The 27,788-nt window shown below is 40.5% G+C and overlaps 1 protein-coding gene across 1 annotated transcript in view; it reads left to right on the forward strand.

The window, feature by feature from the left end:
• LOC114546242 (NACHT and WD repeat domain-containing protein 2) overlaps positions 1-27,788 on the forward strand; it is a 53,925-nt gene that overhangs the window by 18,376 nt on the left and 7,761 nt on the right. The window contains 4 exon segments of the mRNA XM_028564952.1: positions 6,081-6,197; positions 18,847-19,050; positions 19,849-19,999; positions 24,665-25,254. Of these exon segments, the coding sequence (XP_028420753.1) occupies positions 6,081-6,197; positions 18,847-19,050; positions 19,849-19,999; positions 24,665-25,254 (1,062 nt within the window).

A 27,788-nucleotide genomic window follows, 5' to 3' on the forward strand; every position in this document is an offset into this window, starting at 1 on the left:
GTTCACGAGAACGAGACGAGACTTTAAATTTTTTTTTTAAAGAAATCCTCAATGATGAAATATATGAATGGAAAATAGTTTTTTTATTCAACTGAAAAATCACAAAATGCAAAACAATTTAGGTGCCTTTTGAAATCAACTATTAATGATGAATGTTATTTAACTTTTTTTTTACTATTTTAATGAATCATATGCAGTAAAGGACATGCAAACACTGCAAAATGTTTTGTATAAAATCTACCAACTGGCTTCTGCCCTGCGAAATCTAACTCGTTTCCACAAATCGAACATAAAAAAATAAACAGTATAAATAAAATAAATGTGTAAACAACAGAAAATGTTTAAATGCAAACAGTAAGTGTATCAATAACCAAAGTACTGCTCTCTCAAAACTACAAGTGCAAACAGAAAAAAAATTTTTCTATAAGATAAACTACACAGAACAGCCTAAGATATGGTTATGTTATTTTTCAAGAATATAAGCATGTCGACTATTTCTGGCAGCAGTTGAGACCTTTGGGCAGTAACTATGTCTCCTGCAGTAGAAAAAACACACTCACTTGGAACTGAGGTAGCAGGGATGGAAAGGTATGCTTTGGCAAGTGGAGACAGCAAAGGATATTTAGGAGTTGCCGAAATCCGACATTTTCCACCACAGAAAATGGCCTCATATCAGCTGCAATGAAAACGCCTATGTCCCTCGTTATTGCCATGGCTCTTGCACTTACCGGTGGCAGAGATGCAAAGGCTTTTAGAGTTGTTTGGCCTTTTAATGTTTTCGTCGCGGGTGCTGTAGTTGGTAGAGAGCTGTGGTGGTGCTGTAAGTGTTTTTGCATAGTGCTCGTGTTAGCCGCGGTATCTGCATTTTTTTTCTTACAATATTTACATATTGTGTTCGTCTTGTCTGTCACTCTTTCGCCGTTTATTATTTCCATGGGGAAAACCAAAATGTTTGCACACAAATGATTTAAAAGTGGCAGGGGGATCTTCAATAGTAATTTCACGCTCCATCACGCTGACATAACATCGCCTCACGAGACAACTTTTCACCTCGACGAGAAGTCTCGTCACGTTTTAATCTCGCGAGATCTCGTTTTACGAGATCTCGTCACACCCTTAAAAGCCTGGGATGCGCTAGAAGTCCCTTCCCTTCAGCTACCTCTTCTATCTATTTTACAGGTGCACCAACGCTGCATCCGGGGCTTTGCGCCGCTCAGTTGTTGACAGTTGTGATTGGTTTAAAGAAATACAAGCAAACCAGAGCATAGAGAATAGATAAGTCGTGTAGTCAGCACATACTCTAAAGGTGCTTAAATGGGAGCTAGTCTCACATTGCCAGACCTATCTCCACAGTGTGGCAATGTGAGACTAGCTCCCATTTAAGCACCTCCATCTGGCGTGGAGACCTCCACTCACATTAAAGGTCCCATGGCATGAAAATGTCACTTTATGAGGTTTTTTAACATTAATATGAGTTCCCCCAGCCTGCCTATGGTCCCCCAGTGGCTAGAAATGGTGATAGGTGTAAACCGAGCCCTGGGTATCCTGCTCTGCCTTTGAGAAAATGAAAGCTCATGAAAGCCGATCTGGAATCTTGCTCCTTATGAGGTCATAAGGAGCAAGGTTACCTCCCCTTTCTCTGAATTTGGCCCACCCATGAGAGAGAGACATCATGGCTTTCAAACGAGCAAAGTGGCAGTTGGTCAAGACCACACCCCCACCCTCCACCCTCCACCTTGCCCCCTTCTCTCATCTTCAATAGCATTTAAAGCTACAGACACAGAAATGGCACAGTCTAAGGAAATCTCATTGTGGGACTGGCTCTAGTGGCTGTAATTCTGCACCAAGGCTGAATTTCGGGAAAGAGACTTCAGATACAGTATTAGGGGACCACTAAGGCCTATATAAAAGCATCCAAAAAGCAGCATGTCATAGGACCTTTAACAATGCTAATTATCAATGCTGTGTTCCTCTAAAAAAAAAAAAACATTTGCAAGGTAGCCAGCCGTAAAGTTACTCTCAAGCATCTTCTACCATGAAAAAAAAAAAAGATCTCCCTGAGGAGTTTCACTGAAGGCCTCCTTCCTGCTCTGCTGGTGCCTCATTATAGCCAGCACAAGTCATGTGAGGTCATTACCTCATGTCTTTGACCGGCTCTTAACCTTACCTTGCTATGGTTGAGCAGCAACGTCTGAAACACTGTGTCGTAATTACCCCCGTGGGTCAGAGCTTGACAAATTTTCTCGAAGGCATGCATGTGAAATTTCCTCTCAGCGCTCATCATCGACAACCTGAATCAACTCTTATTACATTCAAAAAGTCAAATCTGACCTCTTATCAAAGCAGGCGGACTATTGAAATAAGTGAAATAAAACATAGCATTCAGGGATCTAACATTGAAGTCTAAATCCCTGCTTAAACTCCCTTCCTGTGATCTGTCCTATTATTTTTTTTTCAAACTCGGTTTTGTGTACGTTTAATATCACTGCGAAGATTTCATATTTGGCCGTGGATTTGCTGCTAGAACTTGCACTTTCCTGGAGCACTAACAAAGCTGTATTCATCAAACATTCTTAGAGATTTACTACATGTTTCTTGATAAAAAAAAAAAAAACTGCCTGCAGTAGAGAGCTTAAGATATATTTATGTTGACACCGTATCTATTTTTACTGTTGTTTTTTGCCTGAGAGTCTTTCTGTTATGGGGTTTTTCCCGCCTGATTTCATGCCCTTTCTTCCTGGGCATCTTGGGCATAATCCCAAAGTCTAATAGTCTAACATTCAATACATAAAAAAGGCTTCTCCTGCACTTGACCCGCCATAGGCAAATGCCTTTATGCATTAGAAAGCTGCTTAGCAGAAAGCTTTTAAGTAAGCAATGGCACCCCCACTACCATAGTTTAGTAGAAGAGAGAGAGAGAAAGACTGGGGGAGATGGAAAGTAATCAGAGAGAGGAACAGCAAAGATGAAGGAGAACTTGGCAAGAAAGAAAAAGAGAGGAGGGTGAAAAGACACGAGGAAACTGTGAAACACTTCCCGCCAAAGCCCGTCCCACAGGAGTCCTCATCTAACTGTGCCTCCTTCTATTAATTCCCCATCCAAATACTTTCCCTCTCAACTTCATTCTTGCCTATTTTGGATAAACATTCCTCGACTGTTTCTTCCCTTTTCTCCTTCATCCATCTGTCTATACTCCAGTGAAGCACAGCAGGTGATGAAGCAAACGTAATCATCTCCCCACACACATGCCGCAAGTGAGCAGATATGACTAATGTCTTTATTTAGCTTTTAATTACCGTGCATCCTCCCGTTCACCTGCTGAAACCTATCGTAATCGGGGGCGCTCATCTCACTTCATTCCCCCCTCCCTCCGCTCCTTGTCAACACGGGGCCAATTGCAGTCTCACACACACGTGCGTTGGAAGTAGATTAGTGACACTGATACACAGTGACCGATGTGCTAAGCAACACGTTTTATGAGGGATGCTTAACATGATGTGTATGAGTGGGGGAGGGTGTTTTTTCCCAATGTAATAGCGTACAGTGGTTCAGAATAATGGAAAGAGGCTTATAACTGAACCTAATCGGCCAGTTGTAAATTTTGTCATTTATCTCTCTGTTGGTAGTACTGCCAAAATAATTGACATAATTTACGACATAGCTTTACAAGGTAAAAAGCTTGGTAGCCACTAGAATAATTGATCATGAAGATATTTGTTAGTTGCAGCCCATGGATGTGGAAGAAATATGAAGCTAGTTAAAAGCGCTCTCCTTCCACAGTAACACAGCTGCTCACAGGTGCACAACAGCCAAGCAGATGAGCTGAGGGTTAGCTCCAGCCCTCCTGCTGCTCCCACCAGTATAGTAGAGGCAAATATCTCAAAGTAAAGTCCCACACTCTCAATTTCAGTGCCATCAGGTTATAATGGGGCTGCCAGTCACTGCTGTTCTCTGCCACACTGCGGATGTGTCAGTCATTGTGCCAGGCTAAACTCATTTGAGCTAGCTAGTCTGGTGAGCAGCAGAGCATGAAGGAAGGGAAGAGGGCTGCTGAATCACTTTGGCTTCACCCCATCCCCCTGCTTTACCCTCTGCTTTTTCCCCAAACACTGCCATCAGGGAGACGGACTAGCAGAATCGATAGAATCGAAGAGGGAAGAAGAAGAGAAGAATTATGCGACCGTGGGCATTATTTATTTTGGGGACTGAAACCAGAGGCTCCAAGCAGCAAAGGCCATCAGGAATCCTATTGTAAGCCCTATGTCAGTCCCTAACTAGCAGGCAAAAAACTATCAGAGACCCAGGAAGTTACCGGTAGGAGGGCTTTGACAGGCCCAAGCCAGCAGCAGCAGCAGCAGCAGCAGCAGCGTGGGGTGCTTCCTCACCTTCCTCTGAGGTGTGTTTACAGTTGCTATTGTCCCAGCTGCCAAACCTTGTGACGGAATGTGTTCAGGGAGACCCCCTCTGTGGCATGTGTATGCGTGTCACTCCTCCCTGCAGGGCAATGCTCAGAGTAGTGTAGTGGTTTTCAGGTGTGTGTGTGTGTGTGTGTGTGTGTGTGTGTGTGGCATTACTTCAAATGAGATTTTAGTGTGTAAGCCTTCTGATCCCCATTTGACCTTTTGTTTGATTATACTTTGCTCATCAGTTTTTCCTCAAATTCTCTTAAATACAACAGTTCTCTGCTACCTGTTTTTTTTTTTTTTTTTTCTCAAATAAGTTTGCTACATTTCAGTGTGTGCATGGAATCTAACCACCCTGTATTTGGTTGTAATGACACGTTGCCGTTATTGCAATATCTATTACTATAAAAACAGGCTGTTTTGCAAGAGCTCTATCTTAAAGTACACGCCTGCTACAGCAAAGTATCTAAGTAAAACAGTGTATAACATTGTTTTCTAAAAGAAAAATCTATCATTTATAGGGCTGAAACGATTCCTTGAGTAACTCGAATAATTTGATTACTAAAAATCCTCGATGCAAAATGATTTGCCTCGAAGCTTCATTTAATTAATGTTACCAACGTTGTATCGCTCACGGTGTTTCCGCACAGAGGATTATTACTGTCGCACACCGGGCTGGCCACACATGCCATGAAGATTGATTACAAAATGAAGAAAGAGTGTAAGGGGCTAAGAGAAGAGACAGGCTGGAGAAAACAACAGAAAGTGTCCAAAGTTTGGAATCAGTTCAAACTTAATTAAAATGAAAACTCTGTACAGTGTGTCTACACCAAACACAACAACTACCAAAAACAAAGACAAGAAATCACGTAGTGGGGACCACAATTTGATCTAAAGAGCCGGAAAAACAGTTGATTGTTGCTCTCACTCTCTCTCTTCACGGAGAAACAGCTGATTGTTGCTCTCACTCTCTCTCTTCACGGAGAAACAGCTGATCAACGATTTACTAGCATAAGTGTAACAGAGCTGTGTAGCATTGTAATAAAATATATAAATGAAAATAGGTTGAGTATAACTAATATTTACATATAGTCCTATATACAGATCAGTCTCAGGTTGAAACTTGTAGTTCTGAAAGTTAAGTTGCACAACTTAAGGTAATTTTTATGTATGTTTAATGTATGCCTTAGTTTGAGGTTGATATTGCATTTCAGAAAATATTTTCTTTAAAAACAATGTAACGTGGCACTTAAATGCACTTAATGTTTAGCTTTTTGAGAGGAGGATATTGTATTGAATGTAGGCAATAAAAATGTAGCTTTTTCCGAAAATTAAACCAAACTATTGTATATTATTGCTCTTCCATAAAACAACAGTATTTTTTATCCGATTACTTGATTAATCGATTGAATAAATCAGTAGAATACTCGATTACTAAAATAATCGATAGCTGCAGCGCTAATCATTTACTTGCTCTTTTGCGAGTTGAGGAAGGAGGTTGGGCTATTTATTCTTGTTTATAATAGAAAAAGAAAGCAAGAAGAAAGAACGCCTTTTTCTATTTAGAGGTAGGAGAAAGATTCTGCAAAAAATGTGCCACGCTAAATACATTTAATTTGTCTTTTTGCTCTTATTAGAACATACAGTAACTCTTGGCACATGTTTGTGTGTTTTCAGGTGGTGGACCTGTACTGGGGCACGGACCCAGAGGAATGGGACAGTCCAGAGCTGCAGCGACTCAGGATGAAGCTCCTGGAGGAATGTCTAAAGACCTCAGCGGGACCATGTTTTGTTGTAAGTATTACACAGCACACAGGTTACAGTTTGAAATGTAATTGATTTTATAAGTCTGTTTGGGTGTTATCTTAGTTCAAATCGCTGTGTCCAGAAAATCTGTGTCTGCTTCCTTTTTTGTTCCACCAGTTTTTCCCCTCCCTATCTCATTACACGGCTCTGATGTGGTATTAAAGCCGGATTGTTCCCAGGCTGTTAGCTGTTGAAGACGTAATAGCTGTGTGAAACCTAATAAGAGGGAAATCTAATTTTTCTCGTCGTTGCATGGTCACATTTGAAAAATGAAACTTAAATGATAGCAGCTTTTGAAGTCCTTTCATCTGTGTCTATAGTGTTGACAGTGGATTAAGTACATTATGTGGAATCCTTTTTAATCTCTTTTGTAACAAGTGCAGTTTTTTGATAATAGTTGTTTGGGTTTGTGCTGAAAATGCCAATAACTTCCTCACTTCAGTAAATAATATATGTTCATTCATGTTAACTGATGGGTCGGTGATATTTTCAATGTTAGAATACAATAACAAAAATGTAACAACTTCACAAACGTGACAGTAGATGCTAAGTCATCTTTGCTGGAGTGCAAACACGTGAAAAGTATCTTATCTTGGGCAAGCATACTGGAAATACTGAAAATCAATGCAAAGCTAAAATTACACTTGTATGAATGAGTAATGTGAATACCTCTGCAACTAGAGAGAGAGAGAGAGAGAGAGAGAGAGAGAGAGAGAGAGAATGGCATGACGTGTAATAATGGCTGACATTTCAGTGATATTTTTAAAGATAATTTTAGGCCACACAAAAAATAAAAAAGTCTGGATGTAAAAGGATGAAGACACCAGTGAAGAGGGGAAGACGACGGAAAGAGTAATTTATGCTGAATTATTCAAATGCAACAGATCTGTTTCTAGAGGTTGAAATTGAGGTGAGAGATCACAGGGAGATGTAATGCAATGCATTATGGGTAGGGCAGGAGCTTTGTCTCCAGGGAGTATAATCTCATTCCCCAGACTGAGTGTTGTGTTTTCTTCTTCTCCCACCCAGCATGCACTGCTTCCTCCTTCCTCTCTCATTCACGAGTTGTTATTTTCTTTCTCAATTGCACAAACAAGCACACAAACACACCTTTCATTGAAAAACATTTGCATCTTAATAGAGTTTAGATTCTCTGCCCGGGCCCAAACTTGCCCCGACCCGGCCCGTGGGTCAGGTCGGGTCAAGTTTGGGCTCGGGCCCTTGATCAAGCATTTTTGTGTTTTTTAATCATTACTTTATTAGCCTAATTCGGTGGGGAGTAAGCTATGCCTCTCTAGCTTCTCCCGAAGCTCTGGGTAGGCTACATGTCCTGCACTGACTTGAGTGTGAGGTAAACTAGCGCTACATCGTGTCTCCCCCATCTGCAGCACTGTTGTCGGCCAGTGGGTCAGCACGCAGACCGTGGCGAAGGACAGTATTAATAAGGTGATCGAGACAAGAAAGTCTCCTGTATGGTTCCAGGGCTTTGATCATGTTGCTGCTGTGATCTGTTACCCACACTATTCAGCTGAGGGAGCTAGGGTCGAGTTTTTTTGTTTTTTTTACGTTTCTTCATTCGGATCCATTTGCGATCCATTCCATTCTGAATAAACAAACAGTGCAGTTTACATGCTTCATCCTTGTTGCATTATTCATTAAGCTCATTCTAAACAGATTTCTGTAGTTCAAACAACTCAGAATTGTAGTTGAGAAAGTCAGTTATAACGGCCCACGTATAAAAAAATTGTCCGGCTTAAATTGGGCTCTGGCTCATAATTACAGATAATGTATCGGGCCGGGCCGGGCTCGGACACAACGTGCACAGGCTCGGGCTTGATTTTTTGGGCCCGATCTAAACTCTACATCTTAATGATTAGTTCTAGGTTATTTACAGTGGACTGGTGCTCCTTATGTCTGGCCAGTATCACTTGCTCCAGGAACATTCTTCCAACAAGTACAACTGCTTCAGAAAGTAAAGAAATGACTAGTATCTACCTGCACAATTCCTCCACAAGTTCAAAGAGTTGATTTGTGTGGCTGCTGCACAGTTTCTTAGTTTAAAAAAATCTTTGTTTGTTTTATTAACACGAAACGAAGTGCATGCATAGTAGATATTCGGCATCAAGGCTCCCAACTCATCACTCCTCGCAAGCATACATCAGCGACATTACAGCAGAGTTTGGGGAGTGACAACAATAAACTCACATCTCAATTAACCGCACTGACCACTTTTATGTGTATTAGGGCAAAATTAGAACTGTGCCATCTCCTTGACAACAAAGAAAACTCCATCTGCCCACGGAGAGCGCGAGATGAGAACGCTCCAGAAAAATCTAGTAAACTGACCTCGAGTTGAGCTTGTTTTGTGAAAACTAGTTTTCCACTGTATTAATCAACAGCAAGAAACTTCATAACGCACATGCCAAACAACAAAATCACCACAAGACACAACAAACACTAATAATAATAAATTCTACACAAACGTAGATGGTAGCGGTGTAGCAGAAAGTTGTAGCCAGCAAAGTTATTACATCGCCCACAGGCTGATCTGCAGAAAAGTAATAAAACAGACAACTACCGATATCACCAAGCACACAAAACACACACCTGAACAGAGCCAAAACACCAGGTCACATATGTTAGCACATGCAGGAAATGTTGGAACTTACCTTGGGGAAGTAGTACGACAGTGAGTTGACATCAGCAGTGACATCAAATCCCACATTTGGCTTGAATTAAATGGCATCCCTTTCCCAGAGCAGAGGTAACAACAGCCAACCAGGGAATACTAGTAGCAGCATGGGTAGCGTGGCACAAACACACCTGCCTACTGAAAAAAGTAGGCAGGGCACTGACAGCTTGAACAGACCGCCCTCTACCAAAGGGTGCATTAGATGTATGTTGCAGCAACTAAAGTATGTCATGTGAGTGTGAGCGGCACACATTTGTTTGCCTGAACTACAACAGTTTACGGCCTCTGCTTTATTAAAACTGAAGTATATTTATGTATTGCTAAATATTGGTGTTATATGTTGTTAAGAAGAAAATGTCTTGCCCAATCTTCTCTCCATCTAATCTACTGTATGTCCCCACTTTTTCTTTCCCAGTGGTCCTGTAACATTGCAACAATTTAGGAGTTTTTCTTACAAACATCGGTATTGACCTTCCTGATTATGTTGGCCGCCTAGAAGCTTAGGATTTTTCTTGAGTACTCTTTTGTCCTTATGTGTTGAAGTGGAATTTGATGTCATGGCCTCTAAAGCCCATTGAGACATTGTGTGCGATATTGGGCTGTACAATGTAAGCGCAATCAGACTAAACTGCAGTGAAATGACCAGATCTGAGTGAAAAAGACCTGACGCACTCTCCGCTTTTGTGCTGCTGGCTTGGTGTTTGCTGTGGGGTTGTACATGCCGCGCTGATTTCATTCATTCCCATCAGCCCTGCCGCTCTCTGTCCCTGCTGCAATTTCACCATCTTAACCCCGACTGACCTCAAGCAATACCACACAACACACCAAGGTAAAGTAGGTACACATAAACTCTGGTGCGCACACACAGCTTTTTGTTCTCTCTCTCTCTCTGATTCACCTTTCTTCCTCTCTCCTGCTATCAAACACACCCACGTGGGCACATACAAACAGAGTATCTTGACCCGCGGTCATGAGATTGAGAATCAGTTGGGGTGTACTCTGACTCTGGGTGATACAGACTCTTTACACCCCTCTACACACACACACACACACACACACACACACACACACACACACACACACACACACACACACGCATCTATAGTGCATGTCCCATCTGGCCGGTTAAATCTTTAATGGCATATTCTACTTGTCTGTCTCGTGGTGAATTAAGGCTTTTATTCTGAAAAGCCCACAATAGATCTACAGAATGAAATCCCATTCAGACTTATCAGAGCCAGCTGCTGCAGTCCCTGCAGCCCGGCTCCCTGTCACTGCCACACAGGCCGGCCAGCCGTGTTTCCAGGACTGGGGAGCTCCAGGCGGCAGCGACAGGTCCTTTGATCAGGGACTTGGATCCCTGTTTATGACAGTTCTGGGTTGTCTGGGCCATCTCCGGAGTGCCGTTGTTTATTTTTACAGAGTGGTAGACCTAGATATATGTAAGGACAGGGAAAACGTCAGCCGAATTTAGGGTCTTGTTGCTTCTGCAACAACATACAGTAGGTTTTGAACCGTGCATGTATGTTTGTGTGTCACTGTGCATTGTTCAGGCAAATCCTAGTCTCTTCTTTTAATTTATCTCATTTTCATTCTTGTTCTGTCTGTTTCTGTCTCTTTCTGTCTGTTTCAATCTCAGTTGTTGACATATAGCCGCTCAAAGTTTCCCTCGCTTAGGTGTCCACCTCAAATGCTGTTGCTCAGGTGTCACCCCCAGCTTACACACACACACACACACACACACACACACACACACACACACACACACACACACAGCCACATGGCTGTAAGAGGATACTTCAAAGAGAAGCTGATCTGGGGGGTCTGCAGCCCACAACAACTGTCACAGAGCCCAGTGCATGGATCAGAGGGGAAAAAAGGGATGAACAGAAAAAAGGATGAAACGGAAAATTTCTGAAAAGCAAAACTAAATCTGCATTGATTATGTATGCTAAAGAAAACAGGAGGTGGGATGTGTTTCTCTTGCAGAAAAATAGACAGATAAAGAGAGGAGTGGATAGGAGAAAAGGGGAGAATGGGGGGAGGGGAGGGGAGGGAAGGGCGTGAAGTTCAATTTTGGTGAACTTTGACTTTGTGATTGCGAAATCACAGCCTGAACCAATAGCAAAGCCGTATGTTTGGTTGACTGGGGCTGTAGTTTTCTGAGTGAGCCAATCAAGGAGAAGTTGATTGTTGCTAGAGAAAGAACTCCAACCCCACCAACAGAGCTTGGGGACCATAAATAAATTGGCCAAAGACAGGAGGAAGTGGAGTGACTTCGTTTCTGCCCTACGCGCCAGCCAGCGCAATGTGGATGAGTGAGTGAGAAACACTACACAGGAAACAGAAAAACTGGATTGACATGCGCAGTGTAGGTGTGTTTCTTGCTGCCACAGAGGATCTGTGCAACAACTAGAAACCTCTTAATACTCTGTTTGGCACACACATCTCTCCCCATTCACCTCTACAAATCATTCAGTGCTGTGCTCTACTCCAGAATCCAAATAATAGCATTGGTACTTAGTCTAAACCACCATATCTCCTTCAGGTATTGTAACTTCTATGTAAAGGCAGACTTAATCCTACTCCTCATCTCATCCTGATCACTGGGAATGCGGGATTTAAATGTCACTATTTCAGATTTAAAAAAATTTGTTTTTTTTATCTCATTACACGACATGGAAAATGGACCTTGAGTGAAACTACAAACGTAAAGTTTTTTTTTCATTTGGTAGATGTTGAGTTGTCTTAGTTCATAAGACAAAGTCAGCTGTTATATAACGAGCTTTTTATTGGATATGTCAGTCTTTCTTTATGAGTAGGAATCAATTGCAGAAAATGTTTTTTCAAAGGGCACGGCTGAACACAAGACAGGTGGCAGTGCACGGTTGTTAAACACACACACACACACACACACACACACAGATATAAGCATACAGCACACCTGGTAAGGGAGGCTTTTCTCTAACCTGTCGATGCAATAAAGCCGGTTTCCATGGCGATCGCAGGGGTTGGCATGGTGATGGTGTCATTGACCTGGAGATTAAGCATGACAATGAGCCATGACTTTTTTTCCTTCTTCTTTCCTTTCCACTCTTCCGCTCACCAGCAGTCTCAAATTCCCTCATGTAGAAAACACTAAAACTTGATAAATGCCTCAAGGACGCATATCGTCAGCATCCAGTTTATTTTTTTTCTACTTGCCTGGCCATGTAGCAGGTTTACTGTATGTAAGAAGATAGTTGATGATACTGTAGTTTTTATTTTCTCTCTTCTTCTCCTCCATCAACTTAACATGGTGTAACTGCCAAAGTGATAGCCCGAACTAGCTGGTTTACCTCTCATCTTCAGTGGACAAATAGTCAGTGCCTCAAATCCAGCAAAGAAGTATCCTGAAAGAATTGAACAAAAGAGTGACTTTTTTGATGTTGGAAATTGTGTCTGTTTTTATCCTTGTGCAAAGATTGCTCTAATTCAAGGGTTGTATTTTGGAAAATCTGGAGCTTTGTTGCAAATCCATACAACATACTAATTTTAACTTTTAACCAGGGTGCTGTAGACACAATAAAATTAACAATGAAAATAGAGGAGCTACTCATAGCTGCAAAATAAATTGGGAATGGTGGTGTGACTGCTCATGGAAGATCATGGAACATAGGAAAATAATAATAATAATAATTCTTATTTCTTCATCTTCTTTATGTTTAAAGGACATTATTATTATCTTAGTTAATAAATCCCATGATAGGGCGAAAACAACATTGTGTTTGTACATATTTTCATACCTAATACTTCCTCACAGCCCTTTCATCTCCAATCCCATTTGTTCCTTCTGAAGGTGTAAATCTTTGAGAGCATGGCGTTTCATTTATATAAAAGGTACATTATTTCCTAAAACAGCTGGGCACTGTAGTTTTTAAAAAAACATTAATCAAACAGGAGTAGATAGGAACTAGTTTCAGCAGTGGATTAATGCATATTTGCTGATCTTGTGAGTATTTACAGTAACAAGACGGTGTATGTAGGATTGAGTAAATATGAGTAAAATATCACATAATTTCATGTTAATAAAAAACTGTTGGCTACATTTCTTGCATACTGCAAAAAAAGTATACTATGACAATTAGAGCCTACTTTATAATATCAGTATGTAGTAAGGATATGCCTCCCATCTTTGTGAGTGAGTGTACATGTCACTGGAAATTAAGTATTTCTTTGATCAGATCATCGGTTTCTTTTTACAGACATTTCTCCCTCTGCAGTGCCAAAGCTTACACAGCAAATATCAGAAGAGTTGACTGTGTGTTTCATTGATTGACTGCGTGAGTGATTGATTTGTTGATTCATACTGTAGCTGTGTATAATATTTTAGTCGCCTCTCCCAAACGGCTCATCAGATAAAGTGCACTTAGCCAGAGTATAAAACCCCGTTCCAGGGAAGAAAAACCAGAGCAGGAGGAATGAGGAAGGAGTGCAGGTAAAAATGGATTCGCATTTGGCCACTTTAGCCTCTTTTGTTTCTTGCACCTGCGGCTGCTAAAGTGTAATAAGAACTACTACAACCGCTTGGTCCCCTCTACAAAGCGAAACATGGACATACTGTGCATTTGCGCGCGCGCGCGCACACACACACACACACACACACACACACACACACACACACACACACACACACACACACACACACACACACACACACACACACACACACACACACACACACACACACACACAGAGGAGTGAAGTTTTGGCTTGTCAGCTGCCATGCTATAATCCACTTTAGATGGCCTCATTCCAGGCCTGCTCTCTGGCTAAGACAGGGATGTTAAAACCACCCGGCAAATATGTGGACATCTTTTACAGTTTGGCTTTGGTAAGTTGAGTGGATGACAGAAGTAGACAGTAGATTACACGCAACGGTGGAGGGATGTGAATATGAGTGTGTGTGTGTGTGTGTGTGTGTGTGTTAGCATTTGAACACCTTATTTTGTCATTTTGATAGGAAAGGTAACACCAGTTCGTTTTTATCCTAATCTCTATCTCCATGCACGCACACACACACACACACACACACACACACACACACACACACACAGCCAAGGCAACCTGACAGAGACTTTGTCAGCAATTTGGAGAGGGTCTCTCTCTCTCTCTCTCTCTCTCTCTCTCTCTCTCTCTCTCTCTCTCTCTCTCTCTCTCTCACACACACACACACACACAAACCCACCCAACACACACTATTTCTCTTAGCATTACTGCAGTTTAGCCCAGTGCCTCCATCCTTTAAGGACACATCACTGCAGCACAGTGAGTCATAGAAGGCCATCTGAAGAGGTCAGATGAGGTGACCTTAGAAGATCTAAGCTGTCTCTAAACAGTTTTTTATTACATACAAATGGTAGAATTTAAGTTTTCAATGCCCAATAGATTATCCATGTGGAAAATAGATAAACAAATAATTTACTTGACCTCTCCCTGAAACAGCAACCATAAGTAGGCACGTTTGCATGTCCAGCATGTAGCTCACTACCAAAAGTAGTAACTTAATCCAGCGTTATTTCAAAGGCCAATAGGAGCATTTCACACTACATTCATTTGTTGGGTTACAGGTTACGTAAACAAAGTGTGGGCTAGTGTTAGTGTGCTCTTTATGTGATTTGGGGAAGTTTACCTTCACGTAACACCAGCCAATGTTACCCTAGAAAGCGGTATTTCTTGACAAACAAATTGGTTAGCCCTCATCCTAACCCAGTCCTCCTCTCCTGTAACACTTAAAGTGAAATATTCTGTTTCAAAATCCAAACGATAAAGCATAGATTTAACCTTGTCTTACTTATATAGTCTTACTTGTTTGAGTATTTAAGCTAAGCAGCCAAAGAGGACGAATGAATAAAATAAGAGAGATACTTAACATAACACAGGGTTTTTGTTTTGTCTGTTGGAAACATGAATGGGTTAGCTCGAGGTGGCATTTTCAACCAACTCATGGTGGGATTGTTGGCTTATTTAGCAAGTTAGCTAGTTACATTTGGTAAAATCTGGTTGTCATTTCAGCCTGCAAAAATGAGAGGGCTGCATTTGTGTACATCTGTCTGAAATCAAGGAGGCATTGTTTAAAAAATTACTCAGAATTCCGTGTGGTTAATATGTCGATGTTATAAACAGCTTCTGTGCCAGACTGAAACGCTTGACAGGCGTGTAACTAAGGGGAGCAAGGTTTAAATTGAATACAAAACTCATTACTCATCTTTACCGTTTCCATTTCAAAAAAAAAAAAAAAAAAAAAAATGATTTGGATCATAGGTTTTGTGTTGGTTCTGGTAAGAAAAGAAAAACTAAAAATTGTCTTTTAGCATTTTGGAGAGCAAATGTATGCAAATTAGTTTTTTTCTTTCTGACCTAAATTGTGCACCTGCCACTTGAAACACTTTGGTCTTGAATGTAGCTCATGACCTTTCCTGCCAATCACTGAAGATAGTGAGCAGCCTGCCCTAATTATCTATTAAACTCCTTATTTTGACGGGAAGAGAGCACAGTTACACACAAGAAGGAATTCCTTTTCTTTCTTCCTGTCTTACAGATGCTCGGCTCGTATTCTGTACTTAAATAAGCACTATTTTATTATGGCTTCTTTTTTTAACTGGATGTATTTGAATATTCCAGTCACAGGAGGGTTCATTTATTAGCATCTAGCTTCATTTTTTATTTAACCCTCTTGTTTTATTGCTAATAATATAATATTCAGGAGATTTTTTTTATCTTTTCTGGGGCAGAATACATACGATTAATGTATTGTTTCACTGGATAAGTGGGTCAGCTAAATGTTTATATAATGCGAATGCTGGGATTGGCTCCAAATCGCAATACCCAACCTTGAAAATGACACCCCTATTTCTTCCAAAACAGCTGATACCGTACCTGGAAACTATCTTCTAAATCCAAAAGAAGCTGCAAAATGAAGCTTTGCTATCATATTTGCAACGTGGCCACAAAACTGTACAAATGTAAATTAATCCACCACAGGCATTTGTGGGTTTTGAGAGTAGGCCATCCTGCAGACCACGCCACATGCCATTATCTGATTCTGCTTGTTCGCTGCATCTGTTCCCACTGCGAATGCCAAGGGAACGAGGAGTCCAGCATGGAATGGCTTTGAAGCGTCATTGCCGTGAGCGCACCAACGTAGTTTTCCTGCTCATCGGAGCTCACAGTCATTTGGCTTGCTCCTCACTCGCTCTGCGTCTTCGCCCCGAGGCATCAGCTGCATGTGAGTTACGACACATGGAGTAAAGATCAGCTGGTCATGGAGCGAAGGGGTTTCCAGTGATTTTTTGTTGTTGCTCCCATTGTCCTCGAATGTGACTGATAGAGCACATCAGGCATGGAGCAAGGATATGGCCCTGATCATTTCCAATGATATTGTACCGGCTGTTAGGGTTGCACGATATTGACAAAATGTGATATTGTGATATCGATTATGAATATTGCAATATCAATATTAATTTTGATATTTTTAAACATATGTAAAATTACAAAAGTTACTGGAAAACGCATCAAAATAGATTCATAACAAATTAAGCAAGTTTTCTTACAACACAAGGTTTATTTCACAGTCATATTGGACTGGTCCAACATGAATAAATAAATAAGGACCATGTCTACAGAACAGGACACGTTTTACTGGTTGTACAGTATAAAATAAATAAATAAAGAGAACAGGGCACAACTTCACTTCACTTACACTGTCACTCTGTTGAAATACGCACACACGTGGCATGCTCCATAGGGTTTGTCACGTAGTGGCCCTGTGCGCTGACGTGCACTAACATGTGCAAGTGGCATGGTAACTGGCCAATGAAACAGGATCATTATAGCATTTCAAGCGAGCTCTAAATCAAACACAACTAAGCCACACAGCCAACGGACGGGACGCAGCAAACAAAATAAATATAAAATATACACTTATTGCGACACTTTCTATGTATTGCGATAACGATATTGAGTCGATATATCTTGCACCCCTACCGGCTGTCATTCAAAAGCATGTGGGTAGATGCCGAGCGGAAGAATGGGGACTCATTAGAGCTTACAGTAGATATGCCATGTGGAGTGGGAGATAAGGAAAAGGCTACTCTTTAATTTGATGATGACTAATTATGCAGCTACTGTGTTGAGTGTTCTTGTTTCTTACTATAAAAGATGGTGGAAAGTGATTGTCGCTATTGGCTTTGGTGTATAAAGGCCTTTTTATACTTACGCCGTAGCCTGACGTGCACCTCTTGAAAAATGTAACTACAAGCATCGACGCACATCGTTCAGCCGTGACTTGGTAATGTTGCATTACCCCCGACTCATTTCCTGGTTCTCCTTCTCCATAAACAACATGAAATCAAGGAGAGGGTTAACTTTTCCTGCTAAAGATTTCCCACCATGGTCAGAAAACACATGTGAGGCACTTTGTTTCTCTCACTATGACTCTAGAGTCGGTACTCGCTCCGAAGCTAATCGCCGTCACTCTCTCACTTCTCCCTTGCTCTATCACCCACTCCCCACACACACACACATGCCGGCATGACGCACACACCAGCGCACAAGTATAGACATCAGGCCACTTACGGAGGCTACGGCGAAGGCTCTGCGTGGAGCCTCCGCAGAACCATAAAACAAGCTTAAGACTGATGATGATGATGATGATGATAATGATGATGATGATGATGTCAGTGGCCGTGACGATAATAACAGTAACTTACAGCACAGAAGCACAATTATATGAAATATAATAACATAAATTCTCACAAATCTACATTCCTCTATATTTCTATCACTCCACATTTTCTTTAAAACAGTGCCATTTGTTCTATATATATATATATAAAGCAAATCTGTTCATTTCCTTAATACTACTGATTAATGAGCGTTACGAAATTTGGCAAAGGATGTGTATTTTACATAACATTTAACAGAATGTTCTTACTGAAAACAATGAATTATGAGCAGGGATTGCACCTCAGTGCTTTTGAGGTACTGACTGTAGCTCAAGTGCTGAAAGCATCAAATGTTTGGTCTTGTTTACTTATTATTTCCTCATTTAAATCATAATTGTGTTTCAATAGTATTTTGGTATCAGTGCTGTAGCTCAGGACCATATAGAGCCCTACATGTAGTTATTAGTGAATATATATATGTGTGTGTGTGTGTGTGTGTGTGTGATGAGAGCGACAATGGCAATGAGACAGATGGATGAGCATATGTGCTTGAGTGGTTGTCCACCTCAGTGCTTCTGAGCAACTGCCACTAAAGAGTAACGGGGCACAAAGTCAGCTCTACTTTTTTCTTATGTTACAGAATTCAAACAGTAACAACTTAAACCTTTTTCTTATTCTTCATATCATGATTTTACCCCTTATATCTTCCCTTAGCTATAATTGCTATTTTCTGTCTTTTCCCTATATTTATGTTGTGATATTCATGTGCTATTGTGTGACTTATGGCAGGCAGATTTTTTATCAAACAACCACAGTCTTGTTATTTTCAACACTTAACTGCAAACATGACTGTTTCTACATGGGAAGAGAGGTGCAACATTTTCTTATTTAATGTTTAATGTGGCTGTGGTATAAAGACATTTCCATTTAAGATAGAGCTGTCAGTATGCACCATAGTGCTTACAGAGTGGGTATCATGGTGGCAGGCCAGCTACAACCCTGATGTCACAAATTGGCTGGTAGATGTCCCAACTGCAGCACAGTTGCGCCTGTGGCTCTAAAATTGCCTTAAATAAGTCGCGCTGTGTGCATCATTGACTCTAGTATTCACCCTGCACCACTGATCCAAAAAATAGAACCCGATAACAGTTTGAAGGATCATGATTATACACATTTCCCGTCTCTCTCTTTTTCACCTTCCCTGCCCTTTATCTTTCTTTCCTTCCTTCCCCCTCTTCAGGGTCTGGTGGGAGAAAAGTATGGCAGCATCCGAGTGCCGGGGGAGGTGGAATCAGCTGAGTTTGAAATGATCTTGGATGCAGCTGTGGAGGCGGGACTGGACACACACATCTTGGAAGAGTGGTACTGCAGGGATGAAAACTCTGTGCCACCCGCATACTACCTCAAACCCAAAGCCCAAATGCTTAAGAACTGCCAGAACTCTGTGAGTCCAGCTCTGATGCTACCACTACAGGGGCAGAAAAGGGATTTGTTAGTGGTTGTTAGTCTTTCTGATATGTTATTTTACCCACAGGGTTGTTACTAAATACAGATTTTAACGGATTATTGTCCTTGAGATCTGTGGTTTAAGGATTAAATTATCCTTGAGGAACATATTTTATATGCACGTACAGAAAAGAAAAGCAGGTTGGTTTTGTGCTTGTGACAAAGTAGTTCCGTCTCAGGCAGCTCTTGAGCCCTTTCAACGTCCTGTGCTTTACTGTTTACCAAAAAAAGGTTTTAGTATACATGCAAATGAGCCCATACAATTTATTTAACAGGAATTCTGTCAGCTCAATTAATTTGATATAAAACAGTTAAGCTTCTGAGTTCCACTTTCTTAAAAAAAAATATCTGAATGAGTTTTGTTAAAGAATTGCATGATAATGTTGCCTTGATGTTTACTTAAGTCATATAAACTTTACATTGTTGGCCAGTAATGCCCTTTAACACACTTTAGGATGCTAAAAACCTTCAGATATGAAAGTTTCGTACTTGGAGAATCTCTCAAATTCTCTACCAGATAGCAGAATCACTCAAAAATCATTTGAAAAGAATAAAAAAAAAAAATGCAACAATCCAGCCCACATAAAGCACTCGTTCACAATATTCCTTTTGTTATGGTATGTTTCTGCACAGTACTTAAGAAAACGTGAATAACCACATTCCCTCAGTACGTGATGAGAGTCTCTGTCTAAAGAGTAAAGTCGACTGGCCTCTCCCTGCCCCCTGTCCTGCCTAGATGGAGTCAAGCAGCGCAGCCAAGACCAAGAATGACAAGGCCTGGAGGAATGTGTCGGAGGAGATCAAGAGGATCTTTCGAACAGCGGTGCTGCAGCTTCAGGAGAAGGGGACCATGAAGAGCGCTCAGGCCAAGAAATTCCTTTGCTCTGGTTAGTTTCACGTTGACTGTTTCTTTCTTTTTCTTCTTTTCATGTCACATCTTTTGATAACTTCTTTTTAAGTTGGAACTTTAAGTCTAGCTGTCCAATGAGAAGCTGACTTCTATCTCTCAGGATTTCTGTTTGGTTTTTGAAAATACTTATTCATGTTTACGTGAAAAAAAATGATTTGACCTTTAATTTATTGACACAAACGTAAAGCTCTGAATGCAAGTAATGTAATTCTGTGAAAAGCGACCTGTGCAATCGACAAGTAGCCTTAAACCAGCTTAGTGCGGTTCCTTTAATGCCAATTAGATGTTCCAGTCTCTGTAATAGGATGCTATGGTCAATAGTGTCGAATGAAGCATTAAGATCTAATAAGACAAGTACAGAGACAACTCCCCTGTCTGAAGCAATTAGAAGCTCATTTGTAATTTTCACCAGTGCCGTCTCTGTGCAACGATGCACTCTAAATCCTGACTGAAAATAAATAAATAACCTATTGTTATGTAGAAAGCAGCCGCTCGCCTTTTAACTAGTACAAGAAAGCGGGAACATATAACACCTGTCTTGGCCTCTCTTCATTTGCTTCCTGTACGTTTCAGAATTTCAAGATCTTATTGCTTGTCTTCAAGGCTTTAAATTGTTTGGCCCCTTTGTATCTGGCTGAACTTTTACACAGCTATACACTAGTCAGAACACTGAGGTCAACCAACCACTTGCTTTTGGATTCTGGCCTTTGGTCCTAGCTGAGTGTGGGGTGTCTCAAATGTCTTTTAATGTGCTTTGTTGTTTCATGTTATTTGTAACTATGTATTTTTACGTGGTCATTTTTGTATTTGATATTCTGTCTTTAGCACTTTGGTCAACCACAGTTGTTTAAATGTGCTATATGAATATATTTGAAATGGACATTGACATTAGAGAGAATATAGGTCTTTAGTAGGGGTGTGACGAGACGCTTACTCCACGAGACGAGACACATCACGAGATTGGGTTCACGAGAACGAGACGAGACGAGATTTTAAATTTTTTTTTTAAAGAAATCCTCAATGATGAAATATATGAATGGAAAATAGTTTTTTTATTCAACTGAAAAATCACAAAATGCAAAACAATTTAGGTGCCTTTTGAAATCAACTATTAATGATGAATGTTATTTAACTTTTTTACTATTTTAATGAATCATATGCAGTAAAGGACATGCAAACACTGCAAAATGTTTTGTATAAAATCTACCAACTGGCTTCTGCCCTGTGAAATCTAACTCGTTTCCACAAATTGAACATAAAAAAATAAACAGTATAAATAAAATAAATGTGTAAACAACAGAAAATGTTTAAATGCAAACAGTAAGTGTATCAATAACCAAAGTACTGCTCTCTCAAAACTACAAGTGCAAACAGAAAAAAAAATTTTCTATAAGATAAACTACACAGAACAGCCTAAGATATGGTCATGTTATTTTTCAAGAATATATAATATATTTTTGCCGGACGCCAGAGAGCTCCGCAGCAATTCAGCACACGGCAGATAGTGCAGGACAGGAAGTTGAGCATTCGGTTAATTTTCATAATAAAATACATCGTGCTCACGGCGGATCATATTTCCCTGCACTACACCTTGAACACACAGCACAGAGTTGTTTCCCCTCTACTCCTCTGGATGGAGGTTCTATTCTACGTGAATTTGCGAGATCTCGTGGGTCCTCGTGACTACAGCTGTCAGTCATGGCCGCAGCCGTGCCGCAACAAATCCGGACCTAGTGGGTATTGACAGACGGCAGAGCACACAGCTGACACGCAGCCGTTCTGCATTCAGTGGAAATCCGGAGTTAGTTGTAGCACTCGTTTCTACAGTAGATCAAATAAGTAAAGGTGATATACAGTCAGCTTATTTCTCCTACAAAAATCTAACAAATCATACCTTTTCTCAAACAGTATGTCTGATAGTTGGAATATTGTGTTACAGTGTATATCTGGTTAAAATAATATTTATATATATACGTATATACATAATGTATGAGAAAGAAATACTGATTTTAAAAAATACATAACATTCACCTTCAAGAAAAGAAATCACATGGTGAAGGCCATATATTTAAAGGGGTGATAGAATGATTATATAGGGTTTCACACTGTTGCTTATGGTCTCCTAATGGGGTATGTAACATTGGTTGGGCTTAAAATGGCCTGGTTGATATTTTATTGGCCCTTATGCATCCCTGTGTTTTGGCCCTATTTGTAACAAGAGCTTTTCTTCCAAATATAGTATGCTCATGAATATTTAGATGAGCTGTGCGCTGATTGGTTGAGCGAATCCCCATACACACACATTAGAGACGCAACAGAATCTCATATTCCAGACACTGCAATGTTTCGTTACCAAATTCGCTTCTGAGACTTTTTTATGCAAGAAATCAACTATATAAAGCTCAAATATGGGCCGTTTTATGAAAATTGATGCCGCATCAATGAGACTCGCGGACAAGAGGTGTTTATTTCACCGATCGTTTGTTTAAATAACTCAACACATTATAATTACACACATTATAAGATTAACTGGAACCTGTGGTAAGAGATTGCTGGCGTAACAAGCTCATTGACCGCACTCTCGCTCAGACACACGGGCCATTTAGCAGGAGGAGAGGAGCTGCAGGCCCTGGAGCTCTGTCCAGGCAGCGGCATTTAGTAGTCCATTCACCCAAAAACTGTGACTTTGCGCTGGTATAGAGTGCCGTGGGCTGCCAGCCGTGACGGAGCTCAATCGAGCTCACAGCAGGCCAGGGTCTGTGAAGGAAGGCAGGCCAGGCGGCGAGGCAGCAACACAGGCAGCACCGGCCGCTGAAGTCCGACACACAGTCGGACAAAATTTGCAATTAGTCATTCATTTTTGTAAAATGGCCCATATTTGACCTCTACATAGTTGATTTAATGCATAAAAAAGCCTCAGAAGTGAATCGAATGGTAAAATAGCAGATGAACAATGTATACAATTTCTGAGATCTGCACAACCTAGATTCAGAAGACTAGTTGATCTCAGGTCAGTTGTGTAGCCTATGCAAATGTTGGGGCGTGACAAACACAGAGACTAGAGCCAAATGAGGAGGAGCCACTGAGTTGACGTCAACTAGGCAGCTTGTTGAGATTTGCCCGTATTCAGAGGCAGTTTCAAATTGTGAGATTTGCAAAGAGGTGTCAATGGGATTTAGAGGTTCTATGTATGTCCTAGTTACCCACTAAACTGTCATTATTCAACTATGACAAGGTAAAATCGGTTTTGCATTCTATCACCCCTTTAATAAGGGAGGTTGTTGTATAGACCGACATCTTGTCACTTGGTAACAAGAGATCAGACGCAATCAGGATCTGTCAGACTCAGCTCAGCAGATGACAGTGATTGATCGATCACAATGTATGTTCACATCTCAGTAATTCATCCAAACCGTGTTTTGCAATGACAGGTAAAAACAGAAAAGATTTTTTTTTTCTAAAGAGATTTCCTAAGTGACTTTTCAAGACCACTTTTCCCCTTTTTATTCATGTTTTTCTTTTTATTATGCAACATTTTCAGTGATTACCAGGCTAATTAATAGGAGGAACTTAAATTTTTTTTTTCTATTCAACATGGTTCTAAAAAATACCAATTATTTTCCACCAAAGGGGCCAATCTGAACTCTCCTATTAAAATCAAACATCAAAATAGAGAATCAAGTAAATGCATCTAAACGGTTATTCGCAAATTGTTGTACTTCTGCTGGTGTAAAAGGTATAAGCGAAAGTTACAACTCCAATATTTGAACAATTCCTCCCACTCTTTATTCTCACCATAAGATTGATTTTGCTCCATATCAGCTCCTGTCTGGAAATAACTCCATTTGGCCATAACCCAGTTATTACTGAATTGTTTGAACAGCACTGAATTCATCTTTCAAGACATCTCTTGTTCTTTTCTCAGGTTGTCATAGTGGGAGATGATTTAAGCAATAATTCAATAAAAAGTCCTTGTTTTATACACCTCATCCCTGTTCTTATAGAGCAGGCACAACATGTAGGCTTTTTATGGTGATAATAAAGATCAATACAAAACGAATTAAGTAATTGTAAGTTTCATAATTTGACATAAAAAGGAAGTTAGTTTTTAATGCGCTTTAATTGAGCACACTGGGCTTTAAGTGTAGCTTATTTGTACAGCATAGCAGAAGTTGTGCTGTCTCCCTGAACTTTACTTTCACACTTTTCTCTCTCCCACCTAATTACTAAGCTACCATGTGAGCTAAATTACACAGGAGATACTGGCAGAATTTCAGTCAGCCAACTCTTTGTTGGGGAACCTGTGATACAGTTCAGTAGTGCTGGCTTATTTGATTTTATCTAGGCCTACTTTATTTCTTCTTAAATAAGGCTCAAGAGAAATCTATCTAATAGCAGGCTAAAGGCTTCTCAAATCTGTTCAGCTTTGCTCCTGAAAGAAATTAAAATCCTACATCTGTTACAGACATTTAACTTTAAAAGTTTTACTTGTAATCCAGGTGGTGGTTCTTATCTGCATTTGGCCATTTTAGAACCTAACCAAACATAATGCTGTAATCTAAGTTTTTAAAAGGTGATTTCATATAGAGAAGTTGAGGAAGACTTGTAAGTTGTATTTTTTTTTTTGTGTGTCTTATTTCAGCCTTGGAGGATGAATTAGACTTTGCCCTTGGAAAACAAACTCCTGCCTTTCTCAGGAAATGTGTCTGCTACATTCGCAAGATCGCCAACTTTGACCGCTTTGCCAAAATCCCTGAGATGACCCGATACATGGACATCGTGGTCGGCAGCGATCGCGTCATGCGCAACCAGGAAGCCTACGAACGCCTTCTTAAGGTACGGGACGAATTCATCCCCACAGTTGTTGCTGCCTCCAACCTCCGTGTCTATTCTTCAGTCACTCACTGCGACATGAAGTTAGGCTACTCCCAAGAAGTGGAGAGCCACTATGTAGAAGGTCTGTGTAAACAGTTCTACGAGGACATGGTGGATATCATCCAAGCCACGGTCCAGCAGAACTTTGACACAGAGACTGACCCGCTGTACGATGAGATCCTGCAGCAACTCTCCCTATGTAAAAGCTACGCAGCACTCTACGAGTTCAAGACCGAGTCTTTGGATTACGTACAAGAGTACCTTCTGACGTCCAAGGGGAGCAGAATGAGCCCTCTGGTGGTGTACGGGGGACCTTGCACTGGAAAGACACTGCTGCTGTCTGAGGTGGCCAAACAGGTGAGACATGATACTGAGAATATTAAAAAATGACGGCGTTATCTTTCTCCTTTTGTGTGATTCCTGCTCCTCTTTCTCTCTCACTTTGGCCGGCTCTCGCAGTGTGGTCACGCTTGTGCTGGACTGTCTGTCAGATCTGAGCATGTGTCCATCTTTGTACCGCAGAGTATGAGGGGGCGTTCAACTGTTCATCTCTTATCATCAAACGCTTGCTTGACCATCTGTGTGTCTGCCAAAAGACCATTGCCATGCACATGTCTCTAATTTCCTGTGAAGCCATGCGCTTGTGTGTGCGTTCGTGCAAGCGCGCGTGCGTGCATGTGTGTGGGTGTGTGTGTTTCCGTGTGCACTGTACATAGGTTTGCGTTTTTAGGCATTTGTGTGAGAACATCTGTCGAGATTTCTGCAATGTCTATGTACATTTGTTTTTTAAAGGGAACATGCATGTAGCTCTGTGTTTGTGCACATGCACCACATTCTCTGTTCACTCTCTGGCTTTGTGTGCACCATCTGGCTGCCCTGCTACATTAGGATCACACCATAGCCAAGATCACACAGCACACACACACACACACACAAACACACACACACACACACACAGACATCACATTGATACAGTCATTTATTGTAAGTGCCAGTCATATCATCCTAGTTGTATAAAATATTACAAGGTACAAAAACAGCAATACAGCAATGATCAGAGCCTAAACTTCAGCATTGAAGATTACCAGGGGATGTAAAGGTGAAAGTAAAAACAACACTTAATGTACATTCACACTCTCATAAAGCAGAGCCTAGTGATAGAGGTGACGTGAAGTGAGGAAGGAGGAGGTGTGTAAGAGAACATGGTAAAGGATTATGGAGGAAAAAGAGAAAAAGGGATTTGATACAGAATTAGGATTGGGAGTTCAGCAACCAACAATTTATACAGTCCTAATTCTGCTACAAATGAGTCTTTTTGCTTCACTGCAACAGCACCATGTGTCTCGTTTCCATCAGGGGAGTTTACCTGTTTTTTTTTTAGAACTTGTCCTGATTTTCGTGCCATAAACGTCTTTGTTCGTTCTTGTTTTTAATTCCAGGTGGATCTTTCAAAAGCTTCCTTGTAACATGCTGACAGTCTGTGTGAGAGTGGAAATGTGTTTTTGTAAACAGAAAAGAGAAAATCTGCTTCCTTAAATCATCAGAAACATTTAGAAATTCACAAAAATGCTGATATAAATTTCACCCATTTTAAAATTGACTAGTAATTATCTTAAAAAACTAACAAAAAAACAATTAATTTTAATGATTGTATGACAAATAAAATGCAGTATGTTTAAACTCTCCAATCAACATGTAGTCCAGTTTCACATGTGAAACTGCAGACTTTACCATTTATTTAAAGGCTAAATAAAGGACTAGATCATGAAATATGCTCCCAAAACCACTAGATGTAGTTCAACCCAGATGTCGGATGTTAATCAGAGATTTAGCATGACAATTGTAGTTTTTCACCACTGTATTGTCCTGTGTATTAATCTCCAGCCATTTAGTACTTACAGCAAGTTCAAACAAAACATGATAGTTTGAAATCCTATGTTGCCCTGGTGTTTAAAGGTCCGGAGAGAGGGATGTTATTAGATTTAGGCAAGACTAAAAGAGGTGCAGCGCTGTTCAAAAAATTAAAAGGGTGAAGTGGTCTGGGGCCACTGTGCCACAACTCTGTGCTCAAGTCCACAGGGTGTAATTTACGCCTAACCTGTTTGGTTTGATTTATCTGAACCTTGGAGCATTTATGTCTTTATTTTTTAGCTCAGACCACTCCAGATCTTTCAGAAACACAGGTCCTGTACTCCTCTGAGTGGACCGAGTTGTTGTTTGTTTGTTGTGTAATGCAGTACAGATGCAGATATCGTCGATAGTAGATTTCAAAGCTAAAAATTGACAAATTCATCACTATTAATCTTTTGATCATAGCAACCATTTTCTTCGTCATGATATAGTACAGGCTATAGAATGTCCATATCCTGTTTCTAGTTTCTCTATGACAAAGAAAAGCCAGTTGTAATATGTACAGCAGAAAATAAATGTGCAAAAATAGAATACTATAATTTGTGCGCATAGTAATAACCTTTAAGTCACTTTAATCTACTTTATTAACTATAAACAAGGACACTCAGTGTGGTTAGTAAAGAAGATAAAAGTGATTCACAGGTTAACACACTGAATTTGTGTCTGGTATTTGATATATAATTCAAACCAGTCCACCGAGACAAGAGGAATCCAGGTCAAAATGTCATCAAACATTTGTGGGACTCAGGGCAGAGCTTTGGGTTGCACGGTGATCTGCCTGTCAGTCGCAATGAGCTCTAAATGTATAAACAAAACACACAGAAATGTTTTTATGTAAAAGGGTATGTATTTACAACTTTCTTACAAAATTGGATTTCTAAAAAGTATTAGCTGACTGTAATAAAGTCACAAGGAGCGGGATAATGTTATAGGGAATAATTTTAGTTTAATCTTCTCAGTTCACCACAGTAACTTGTAGC

Source organism: Perca flavescens, chromosome 19 (genome assembly GCF_004354835.1).
Source record: "Perca flavescens isolate YP-PL-M2 chromosome 19, PFLA_1.0, whole genome shotgun sequence".
NCBI lineage: Eukaryota > Metazoa > Chordata > Actinopteri > Perciformes > Percidae > Perca > Perca flavescens.